This window comes from Pinus tabuliformis, chromosome 6 (genome assembly GCF_031772625.1).
Source record: "Pinus tabuliformis cultivar Carrire ecotype Pingquan chromosome 6, CPIR1, whole genome shotgun sequence".
Classification (NCBI taxonomy): Eukaryota; Viridiplantae; Streptophyta; class Pinopsida; order Pinales; family Pinaceae; genus Pinus; species Pinus tabuliformis.
The window spans coordinates 1,432,299,585-1,432,312,305 of NC_142292.1; the positions used below are offsets into that span (position 1 = coordinate 1,432,299,585).

Below are 12,721 nucleotides of genomic sequence, written 5' to 3' on the forward strand. Positions count from 1 at the left end.
GTGGAATGTGATGCTTCAGGAAATGGAATTGGTGCTGTTCTAATGCAAGATGAAAGACCCATTGCTTTTGAAAGTCGTCCAATCAAGGGAAAGTTTTTAAGCAAAGCTATTTATGAGAAGGAAATGTTGGCAATACTCCATGCACTTAAGAAATGGCGACCCTACCTAATGGGAAGACACTTCAAGGTAAAAACGGATCATGATAGCCTTAAATACTTTTTAGAACAAAGATTATCCTCTGAAGAGCAACAAAAGTGGGTCACAAAGATGTTGGGTTATGACTTTGAAATCATCTACAAAAAAGGGAAGCAAAATGTGGTGGCAGATGCACTCTCAAGAAAGGATGAGGATGTGGAAGCATTGTTGTGTGCCATTTCTATTATCCAACCAGATTGGATAAACGAAGCAAAGGAGGAATGGAAGAATGACGAAGAAGTGTGGGCACTTATTCGAAAGCTACAACAAGATTCCAGTACTTCTGATACATTTAGCTGGAAAAATGATTCGTTATGGTACAAAGATCGCTTATACCTCTGTAAGAATTCCCAGCTAAAACAAAAGATTCTTATGGAATTGCACACTTCTCCCTTAGGAGGGCACTCAGGATTTTTAAAAACTTACCACAGGGTTAAGAAGGAATTTTTTTGGGATGGCCTTAAATCAGATATTCAAAAGTTTGTGGCGGAATGTTTGGTTTGCCAACAAAATAAAGTTGAAACAATTAAGACACCGGGTCTATTACAACCTTTATCCATTCCAAGCCAACGTTGGGAGGAGGTTTCAATGGATTTTATCACAGGTTTACCCAAGTCTGAGGGAAAGAGTGTCATCATGGTGGTAGTTGACAGACTTACCAAGTATGCACACTTTTGTGCATTATCACATCCATTTAAAGCCAGTACAGTTTCTACTGCATTTATGGAAACAGTTCAAAAGCTACATGGAAACCCAAAGATTATTGTAAGTGACAGAGATCCCATTTTCACTGGAAATTTTTGGACAGAATTATTTTCTTGTCTTGGTACTCAGTTAGCTCATAGCTCATCTTATCATCCTCAATCTGATGGGCAAACTGAGATAGTAAACAAATGTTTGGAAGGATATCTTCGTTGCTTTGTATCTGATAAACAGACACAATGGGTCAAATGGTTGCCTCTGGCTGAATGGTGGTATAACACTTCCTTCCATACAGCAACAAAAATGACCCCATTTATGGCACTTTATGGGTATCAACCACCATCCATCACATCATATTTAAGAGAAAATTCTAAGGTTCAGGCAGTGGAACATCACATCGAACATCAACAACAAGTCCTCCAACTCTTAAAGGATAACCTCGTGTTGGCACAAAATAGAATGAAACAACAGGCAGATCAACATCGCAGTGAAAGAAGTTTTGATGTAGGTGATTGGGTATTCCTACGGCTACAACCATATAAGCAAATGTCCCTAAAGCAAGCTAAGAAGGATAATAAATTATCACCAAAGTATTATGGTCCGTACAAGGTGTTGGAAAAGATTGGTACTATGGCATACAAATTGGAGCTTCCTGCAGCTTCTCGATTGCACCCAGTTTTCCATGTTTCATGTTTAAAGAAGGTTATAGGTGACAAGCTCCCAGTTCAAACAATATTGCCAGAACTTGACGAGGAAGGAAAAATTATATTGGAACCGGAAGCAGTCACAGAAACAAGAACTCGACAGCTACGAAATCGATCAATTTCAGAGTATCTTATCAAGTGGAAGAACTTATCCGCTGAAGATTCCACATGGGAGGATGAGAATTTTATGCAGAAGTATCCAGAACTACTCAAGCGTTGAGGACAACACTTTTTTGAAGGAGAGGGGCATGTTGGGTCCCTATAATACTAGTGATTACCCCATTACTATTGTAGTTATACCCCTTATTTATATTGTTGTGCCCCTATTACCCCCATATTGTTATTTCTGTGCCCCATAGAATCCCTCTATTGTTATTTTTGTGGCTTTATATTATTATTGTTAGGTCGGCTGGATTATATTGTGACTCCTTAGACTCCTATATATAGAAAGGAGGTTTTGTCATTTGTATCATCCAAGAATTGTTCATTTATGTAATGTAAAGGAGGTTGCCCCCTCGAAGAGGCTGAATTCTAAGGCGTGGATCTCTCTTTTCTATCTTTTTGTGAGCTAGTTTCATAACAGATAATTTACCTAACTATATTTTTTTATAATTTCTTAATTTAGATTATAATGATATGCTACTTTATGGACATTTGACAAGATATATGTACCTACCTAAATGTGACTTTTGTAGATAATAAATTTAATAATTATTGTGAGCTCGTGATCTCCATGTTTTAACAACGGGATCGAATTAGTCCTTGGAAAAAATAGCTCATTTTGATTAATCCCTAAACTGTCATGGATATTCCACTAGAGAGTTCATCACAATAGATCTGATAATATTATATTAAAAAATATGAGATTCTACACTATTACAATTTTAATTAAGTAGACTTTACTATAATTAGTGCATGCATGTGAATATAAATTATGCAGAAAAGTAGAGAATGAATAAAACAAGCTCACACACTTATAAGACATGAGATATGCTCTCTATGATACCCTTTCGGGAGAAAACCTAGCTGGAAGGTGAGGTCATTTGAATTTCTTTCTTTGTCTGGAAATATGGTTGCAGATACAAAAAAAGTAATGTCTGTGGCCCATGGGCTACTACAGTGCACAGATCATCTATGTGTGCTCTACCTCCTATCTCTCCTAACTATCTTTTCTCAACTATAGTAAAAAATTCTCTCGAAAGAATGGAATGCCTCTTCCTCCTAGTGGCCCTGCTATAACACATCCCGATAGCCTACTAGTGGTTAAGTTTGACTACACCAACTCTTAGCTAGAGTTACAAAATAGACTCTTCTAGAGTCTTTTACATCACAAACACGTGGCTATCCCCTTTTCCATGAATAATGGGGGTCGATACGGCATCCTCATGAACTATAGGTGTGAAAAGAGGAAGGTCAACTTTAGGGTGGCATAACTTTTGCATACGGACTAAGATTGACGCGATTCTTGCCCCGTTGGAAACTTTTTGTGTGCAGAATAGCATAAAAAGGCGTGACACTTAAGTGACAAAGTTTCACCCCCAAGAAATGTTGTTTGATGCCTCAAAACACTCCTGGAAGGTTTCAGACCTTGTTTTTCCAAATTGGGTCTCGCCAGTAAAAATGGTCCCGTGAGCCAATTCCTCCAAAAATTTCCATTTTGAATGCATCGATATGTATGAAAAAAATATAATGATCCAATTCGTATCATTGATCATCATAGTTCTTTTCACTTCTAATCTATGCACTTGAAAGTGAAAAAATTGGTAATCTGACACAATTTCTTACATTACGGTAATTTTGTGTAGCATGGGTTTTAGATAGCACACCAAAATGCCTTTTTTCAACTGAATTTAACCTCATACGATTATTCAATTAGATGATAGTCATCACAAAAGGTAAAGAACAACTAGTATCAGTAACCAATTTTGTTGCCAAAGGTAATTGATAATGGGTAGCTCATGGAAGTTTCTAAGAAAGCGAGACAACTTGTTATTTAGATCTTAGATATTTTCAGGTTTTTTTTAATGAATTACCATAATCGCCTTTGCATCAAAGAATGACCATTATGAAACATCTCACTGGTGCTCTTTACCAGGGGTTTAGGAGAAGAAACAAGTTTTCCCCTTCTTCTACCATTACTGCTTGAGAAGATATATCTATACAACTTTAGTGGACAATAACCATCCATAATATGGCTTCTATATTTATTTAAGTTATTGCAAGCAGCAAGGATGAAATGTATATATCAAAATTACAAATTTAAGCTACGCATTTTATATAAAAAATTACCTGAAATTTTTTGAATTTTCTTTTCAGCTTGAGATTGGAAGCAACCAAGATGTTGAATTGTTCTTTTCTCTAGAATAAAATTGGAAAACTATTGTCTGGGATTGTTTAGTAAGTTACAAATTTTCTAATGATGAACACAGTCAATTGTTCGTTTGTTTTCTGCAAATTGTTGGTTTGTTTACTGCAATTTATTGGATTGATAGGTGATTTTTTATCAAAAACATTTGACATGTTATATTTCCTAGAACTATGAACCCCATAAATTATTTTTGGTCAATCTTGAATCCATGAAATTGCTTTTTGGTCATTCTAGAATACATGTCCCATTTTGAATTGTTTATTGTTTCCAGGAACAATTTCTTCTAGACATTTTCCTTGATGAGTGAAAATCCTTTAGATGTTTCCAAAAACTTTGGAAATCATTTTAGTTAAAGTAAATAAACAAAATTTTGACTTTAATGAGAACACAAACCCTTGAGAAATTATTCAAAGGCAAAAATAAAAAATAAAAAAGAAAAAAAAATGGTTAACGAGGTGTTAAAGAAAAAAGAATGAATGGAGTAGGAGGCATTTTAGAGAGTGGTCTTTCAATGATATTTCAAAAGTAATGTTGAAACATGGCACACTTTTCTAACATTGGAGAAAACAAGGCACCATCATCATGACATGTGTGAGCACATGGTTAACAAAAGAGCCAATATTTTATGGGTTTCATTTTGGCAAAACTAGTCTGGTGGCTACATAGAAATATTGAGGCCTAAAGAAAACAGATGCAAGCTTCTGAGTTATGTCAATAAACAACCTTAAAAAAAAACTAAAATTTACAACAACCTTAAGTTAAAGCAGATAGAAAATGGAATTGCTATCCAGTTTCTTTAATGCAAAATGCAATCACCACTTTTTAATGTTAACATTTACAACTTAATTCTATAATAAGAAAATGGTTAAAGCTCTTGAAATCTTGAAGGATAACTTGTTAGAATAAACTAACTTCCTATAGGCCATTGGGTAGAGTGGTGAGCATGAGCAATAGACTCATATGTAGTTTCGGTGCAGTGTTGCTTTCCCTTTTGAAGGGTTGACATTGTGGAACCATTTCAATATCTTTTTTGGATCTTCTTTGCTATGTACACATTTGACTGTTCCTTGTAAGATATGGAGAGATTGATTTGGTTGTTGAAATAAATGTGCACTAGGTGACATGCACACGTAGGGTTGCTTCTCATTTAATTTTAATTTGATGCAAGGAAGCAATCTACATTATTGTTATTTGTTATGTTGAGTCAAGGGTTGTCTAAAGAAACAACCAATTTCACAACAATATTATCCATAAAATAAAAGGAATGAACAATTTATTTTGTCCCCAATATTGGGGAAATATGACACTTCTATCTATTTTCAAAATAAAAGTACAAAGTCCACCAATTCTTCCTTGTTAATTTTTAATTCTACATGCAGTCTAATTAGTGTAATGTCTCTGCACCATCCTTCCCTTCTCGGGCAAAAAGAAACCATTCATTCACAATTTGCGTTTTAGCTTGTAGGTTGTTTTAGCAATGTAGGCTTTGTAGGCATTTATAATGTTCATATTGCTTTTTATATTTTAGACCAATGCTATATCACATAAGGTATTTATTGAGGAGGGACAATAACAAAAGTGTGGAGTTGCTTTGTAGGCATTTCTAATGTTCATATTGTTTTTTATATTTTAGACCAATGCAACGTATATCACATAAGGTATGTATTGAGGAGGGACGTTAACAAAAGTGTGGAGCTGCCATTCAATCACGAGTCTAGAGGTTTAAGCAAAAGGTGTTAATTCGGTCTCTTGAAATTTTTGCATGATCTCTATATGCATAAACATATAGACTTTACAAATACCTACCATCTATATATATATATAAACACTAAAAAAACTTAATTTTAATACATTAATTATTATTTGTTTCGCTAAACAAATTAATGTATAACTTTTTAATTTAATAATTTTATGAGCTTCTTTTAACCTTTTTGAGACAATTATTAATTATTATTATTGAAAAAAATAAATAAACAACAACCACAACCTACCTTTCACTTTCAATCCCAACTAAAAACTATCTCATTTAAATTAATGCAATATTATATTGCATTGTATTATAAAATACGAAATGTAATAACAGTACCATTAGAATGGGTTTAATGATTAGAAACAGACGTTAGATGGTTCAAATCATATACAGTATCCAGATAGAAGGGTTTTTTGATTTAAGCAAGATAATTTCGTATATTAATTTAATATTTAATTATTATAATTTTACAATTAATGAATATGGTTTATTAAATTATTTCCACAATGATAGAGAGATTAAAGTTCCAGTTATCCTTGATATCAACCTCGAAACCTTTTGTGATCGTACTAAAGTTATACTCTACCAACACCTAATCGGAATAGAGTGGCACTGCAAGTACCAAATCGCTGTCATATAAAATGAGGACATTTTTATTTAGCTATCCAAGATGCTATATACAAAATAGAAATATCGTCACATAAATCATAATAATGTAATTTAGGTATTCAGGACAATATACAGAAATATCTGGAGGGCTTTAATGTGTATTATTGGACGAAAGATGCGGTAAGCTTTGGCTAATGCGATCCATGATTTAGATTGTCAAAATGCGATGGAAGTGAAAGCGATAGGTGCGACGGGTACGTGACTTCGATAATTGTGGAGATCGTGGTCTCTACACCACATCTTCGGACAGTGGGCGGACGGGTTGTTACCGATGAAGGAATACTAGTATTAATTGATTCTCAGGAATGGTAATCGAGGGCGCATTTAATCCAATTGTTTATTCTTTCCCCTTTATTTTTTTTTGTTAGCTGTCAGTGGGAATCGAAAGAGGGTTGGTGGGTCGTAAATGGGCGAGGGCTGGATAGCGACGGGCTTGCAGGCGTGGTGCGCATAAACAACAGGTGAGCCAAAATTTAATCAGGCCACATACCTGAGTAAAAGTATGTCTGAAATGACGAAATAATTAAAATCGCTTTGCTTTTTGCTCTCTATTATTGTGGACAAAATGAATGCGGAAATGAAGATTGGGGACTTAATAGAGGGCCTGGACCTGGGCCGGATTGGGTAAATAACCAGAGGATGTGCAGGTGTTGATCCTGAGGGAGAAGGAACAGAAGTGGAGACTTTAATTAAGGCAGGTTAGTTTGCTCTGCTTCAGCATGGGGGTTTTGTTTTAAAAGAATATATATTTTCTGCATTGTGTTGTGTTCGTACCACTTGTTTTACGGATTTTCTTGGCGAGCGTTGCTGATGGTGCTGGATTTATGTCTCCCACACAAGTCTGCCTGCTTCCGTTCTTGAATTCAACGCTGCCGTTGATGTGTTCGAATCACGAGAACATAACCCTACTCTGATACAGGAAACCCTACCCCGATTCAATGTTTTGTGTACAAAGCAACCATTTATGATCTATTTGTCCTGCTACTGCCGTGACCGTTCCCAATTCTAACGTTTGTCTCATTTGGACGGCCAAAAGGGAACACTTTGCCGCCGCCGCCGCCTATGCTTCGTATCTTGGGAGCCTGGTCTTTCCAGATGCTCCTCCAATCACTTTAGGTTTATGAATCAGGTAATTCGTTCTTTTCTCCCCCTGGAACTTTTACAAAGTTAATTCGCCATAAATTCATGATAGTTGTAATTTAATTTGAAGACAATTTTTTTTACATATAAAAAATTAAAATTATATTTTAGGAAATTAAAGTATTTCAGAGGTCTCTAAGCTTTAAGGTTAGCTTCGCATAATTTTGGTAATAGCATTTTATTGTGAGCAAGTTTTATTTATATTTAACATTAAAATTAACTTAGATCTGGTCTCAAGCTTAATTAACAAAATTAAACTATTTCAGCAGTGTCTAGAATCTATTAAAATTAACTTCGCACAATCATAATCATAGCATTTTAGCCTATCAATTTTATATCTAACATTGGAACTAACCTCGATCTAGTCTCTAGTCTTAAACTTAAGGAGCAAAAATATCACTCCCTACAGATATAACCCTTGAGAAAAGCTTAAATCTCACCTGCAAGCAGTAGATTTCTCCTATTGTTTTCAGATACATTTGGAAAGGAACATTTAAAGATCAAATACGCAGATAATAAGATGTAAAAAAGTGACATGTACTGTAAACTTTAAAGTTGAAAAAACGATAAATCTGTGTAAACTTTAAAGATGAAACGATAAATCTGTCCGTGCAGAAAAGCAAATGGTGCGTTGTTAGAAAATCTGCGATACTGTATAGATTCTATAATACAAACCCTCGAATTAAAAGGACAGTGCATAGAAGCAGAAAAATCGTCGAGCTATAACCTGCTAATCTATGCGCTGAATAAGTAAAACCCTAGAAATGTATAAAATACGGTCTGACGATCTTCTTTTTCGCATTAAGACAATGCAGATGAGGATTAAATGCAGCTAAACGATTTTTTCCTCAAATTCGGCTCTGCAGACACAGTGCACGCCTGATGACAGCATGTACAAATAGTACATAGAGTTGTTGGAGCAGTTCTTGCAGGTAATGGATATGGCTTGATGGTTTCCTTTTTCTTTACTTTCCATGGAAGACAACAAAAACAGTTAAATATTTCCCTAATGTAAATCCTTCTGCAATGTAGATCTAGGTGCTTCGGCTTTAGCTGATGCGCCCTAGATGTAGCCCGAAATGGATTCGAGAACTTAACGGGACATAGCAGATTGTGCAGCGTCGAGGTAGTGAAAGTGGAAGGTCGCACGCTTCTAGCGGCTTCGAGGAAGATACCTACATTTTCGCCTGCCGCCGGGGACCAGCTAAAAGTTCCAACAGCTGTACAACTGTCACTCTGCGAGCTGCCTTCAGGGCTGGCAGCCGCCCTGGGCCTTGCATTTGCTGCGAGGGGCAGAAGTCTGGCTTGCATGCTAACGGTACTACTACTTCTAGGCTGAATCCGCCGAAAGCACCTGTCAATAGGCCGAACGGTCAAACAACTTGCCCCATATATGGCAGTGATTTAGAAGCTACACTTCACTGGGAGCGTCAACGATTGAAAGGCTAAAACCCAGGAACACCGGTGGGAATACTGCAAATCCATTTCAAACACTAAAATCTTAGAAGCTGAGTTTTTGAGTTGGTGATAGGAATTGTTTCTTGTATTTTTAGTTGTGTATGGTGGACGAGATAAAGTCTCCAGGAATTTGAATACCAGTGAGATTACAACTATGCTTATTCAGATAAAATGATAAGCAATAGTTCAAGGGATTTGGAGGCTTAGATAAAATGATAAGCAATAGTTCAAGGGATTTGGAGGCTTGGTTCAGAAAGGTTAACAATAGAGATATGGAAATGGAGATGCAGAAGAAAGATCTGGCGGGCTTTTCAGAGTCCATGAATAAGGCTCGCCTGCAAGAAGACTGTGATAAAATGCAAGTAAATGGAAAGGGTTCGAAGCGCAAAGCTCGGATGATGGAGGGAATGGTCGAGCAGGAATGGAAAATAGTAAGTGTTTCTCGGCTGACAGGAGGTAAAGATCGCCACAGTAAAGTGCTCACAGCAAAAGGACTTCGTGACAGAAGGGTGAGGCTCTCTGTTCCTACTGCAATTCAATTGTATGATTTGCAAGACAGATTAGGCTGTGAGCAGCCCAGTAAGGCTGTGGGCTGGTTAATTAATGCTGCAAAATCAGCTATAGATGAGCTCCCCGTAGTAGACTCAGGAATGGATTCTGCAGCTTCTGTAGATAACGTGGCTCAGCTAAATTCATCAAACTGTTCCAATGTCGATCATTCTGCTGGATCGCCAAGAGAGAGTGCAACTGCCATTACTGCGTCGGCATTTACAGGGTTTAGAGTTGGCAATGATTCTGTCAAAGCCCGAGGAAAAAAATCTCAGAAGGCTATTAATGGAAAGCCTGTGTCCATTACGACTCAGAAGGGATCAGATTTGGCAAGAACAAGCAGCAGCATTTCAGATGGGAGCATAAAGGGATCGGCCGAACATACATCAAAGTGTTCAATATCAGAGTCTACTTCCAGGATAGAGTCAAGATTAAAAGAAAGTGAACTAGCAACGAAGAAATCGGTCTCTTCCAGTAGATCTCCGCCGGCCATCCAACAAATGAACTCGATGGAGCAGTTTTTAACTAGCGGTATGTTGAAGAGCGTTTTCCCTAACACTTCGCTCCCATCTGAATCCAAGAGCAGCAAAAATGATAACCCAGGTGGGATTCATACTCAGATCTTGTCCGGGACAAGCAATGTTCAACAAGTTTGGGATTATAACAATAGGCTGTCCTACACAGACATGTTATGCAGCCATGGCTCTCATCCGCTGCAAAACCTGATTTCGTCTTCCACAGTGCCACTGCAAAAGTATTTTCCACGAGTGCCGAGCTCCCCAGGTAGTCATATTGGTCGAAATTCTTGTCTACAAAGCTATGAAATGCCACAATCTTCTATTTCGTTCATTGACCCAAAGCAAACTCGACCCTTCGGAGGCAGCGCAGAGCCACAAGGTCAAGGTCAGGATAATCTTTTTTCCAACATGATTATGAAAAGGGTTGAACAAGTACACCAGCAGCAGCAGCAGCAGCAGCAAGAAGCACAGATGCGCATTAATCATTATGCGTCCACTAGTGTTCCCAGGTTTTCTAACGATATAAATTTATTGACCTCAAGTCTCTCCGCTAGGGAACTCCATCAGGCCATTTCCTCTTCTATTACAAATATGCCTTCTCTCTCCCACACAAATAAGATTGTCTATGGTGAAGCCTCTGCAAATGCGGCGCGTGATTTCGCTCCTTCTCAAGATTACGAGGCCCGTGTAATTCCGGGATTCCACTACGCGGGACAGCATAAATCATGAACACAGAATCGCCCAGGGTATGATTACTCACTAAATCACATATTCCCATCGTATAGTTGCTAATAATATTCCATCTACCGCTGCTTTTCTGTGTTTTTTCCTATTACTATTCGATTACCTTGTTTGATATTTTGTCCGTGGGGAACGCTGTGGTAACGGGTGTTCTTTCTACGCGCATAGCCTTATATCAATAAGCAATTATTTTGTAAGAGGTAGATACTTAGATAATATATAATGTTCTTGGTATATTTTTCCCAGGATTACACTCACCCCAGCCGTTATTCTAGATAAGCAAATTTTTAGTATGTAGTGTTTTTACTGTTAACCATATGATGATGAGAGCTTGTGGAATACTGTGTGATTTTATTGAAGTGTTTAATGTTTAGGATGAACATTTCACTTATTTTTAAAAACAATAAAATCAAAATTATAACATGTAGTGCTTTCAGTTAACAATATGATAAATGAGAACTTGTGGACTACTGTTTAATTTTATTGAGATATCCAATGTTTAATATCCACCTATCCTCAAAAGCAGTGAAATCTAAATAAAATCTAGTGATTCAACTAAACCTTTACCATTTCCACGTACATGGTAACCCTATGGATATAGGGCATACAGCACCAACAGTCCCATGTTTTTTAGATTGAGCACATACTTCACGTTTGGGAGCCTCAAATCTAATGGCCAAACTTTTTCTATTCTATTTTACTTAGCCAAAATTGTAGTAAACTCTACTGCTCTTTCCTTGGTTGTCCATTGTTACCCAATTTAGCACTTAGCATTCCCTCGACAGAGGGCATACTCAGATCCAATAGTCAAGTACCCTCTCAGACACATTTTGCTCCGAAAAACATAGAAAAACAGTAAAACGACCATTTCTTTATTTGGCATTGAGTTGTTATCTAAATAAGTGAAGCATAGGGAAGGATTAATAAAATTATAAATTAAGTACATGTTCAGTATGGGCAGCATTAATAAACTTTTTAATTACAAGACTGTCATATCATAGTGAAGCCAGAAACCAATCAATCAGCAGCACCATGTTTGAACAAGGTAAATAAGGCCTGAATGCTACATTTCTCAGTCAGTTTGATGTTTCCTTACATTTTCCGAATGTTCCCATGGTGACTGCTCTCTATATTTGGCATTAGATCAACCGCCATGTCTAATAATCCTGACACAGACCATCTATAATGTGGTAATGTGGTTGTACTCCTATTATTTCTGTAAGGAAATTCAGGCAGTGTGGTTGCACTCTTATTATTTCTGTAAGGCAAATCACTTGGGGAGTCAACTTATTTAATTTTTTCATCGTTGGCAAGATAAATGAGTGCTTGTTCAAGATACATGCATGCCATGATACCAAGCCCTCTCTGGTCAGAGGTAGAACAAAGAATAACATTCTCAAATTCAAATATCCCACGACTAGAATTCAACTTGTCCACTATGAAAGCATTGTAATATACCCTATTTCTCACTCTATTTCCGAAGTTGAATTATCATTTGTCCTCTACTTTAATTTTCTCACTCTATCTCCGAGGTTGAATTGCCATTTGTCCTCTACTTTGATTATGATTTAGTTCTTCCTTTTCCCTAATTTTCCCAATATTTATCCGATCACAGTAAAACGTTTAACCATCTATTATTATTTTTTATATTAGTGGAACAGAAGCTTGTCCACATAACACTATTATTATTTCTTATATGAGTGGAACAGAAGCTTGTCCACATAACACCATTGTACTCTGAGATATCCCATTTTGCCATCGTATATACAGGCTTGAATTAACATTTATCATCCTTTACTTATTTCGATTATGATCAGCTTGTTCTCCTTCTACAATTTTCTCGATGTCTATCGCATTTCCAGATTACAGTAAAACCCATGACATTCTGTTTCGACCCTTATATTAATGCACTCGTTTCTACTAACTT

The 12,721-nt window shown here is 36.8% G+C and overlaps 1 protein-coding gene across 13 annotated transcripts; it reads left to right on the top strand.

Moving 5' to 3' along the window:
• The first annotated feature begins 6,632 nt into the window (after positions 1-6,632).
• On the top strand, positions 6,633-11,045 carry LOC149264012 (uncharacterized). 13 transcript variants are annotated; one of them, XM_089427312.1, is made up of 5 exons: positions 6,633-6,849; positions 6,972-7,086; positions 7,229-7,517; positions 8,335-8,460; positions 8,561-11,045. In XM_089427312.1, the coding sequence occupies exon 5, from the start codon at positions 9,199-9,201 to the stop codon at positions 10,780-10,782; it is 1,584 nt and encodes a 527-aa protein (XP_089283438.1). In that variant the 5' UTR covers positions 6,633-6,849; positions 6,972-7,086; positions 7,229-7,517; positions 8,335-8,460; positions 8,561-9,198; the 3' UTR covers positions 10,783-11,045. The 13 variants fall into 13 exon arrangements, with proteins under 13 accessions (XP_089283438.1, XP_089283447.1, XP_089283442.1 ...); XM_089427321.1 differs by having other exon boundaries at positions 7,425-7,517; XM_089427316.1 differs by having other exon boundaries at positions 7,036-7,086.
• Positions 11,046-12,721: the final 1,676 nt, after the last annotated feature.

Coding starts and splice junctions, on each gene's coding strand:
- LOC149264012 (XM_089427287.1), top strand. CDS start 9,199: ATGATAAGCAATAGTTCAAGGGATTTGGAGGCTTGGTTCAGAAAGGTT.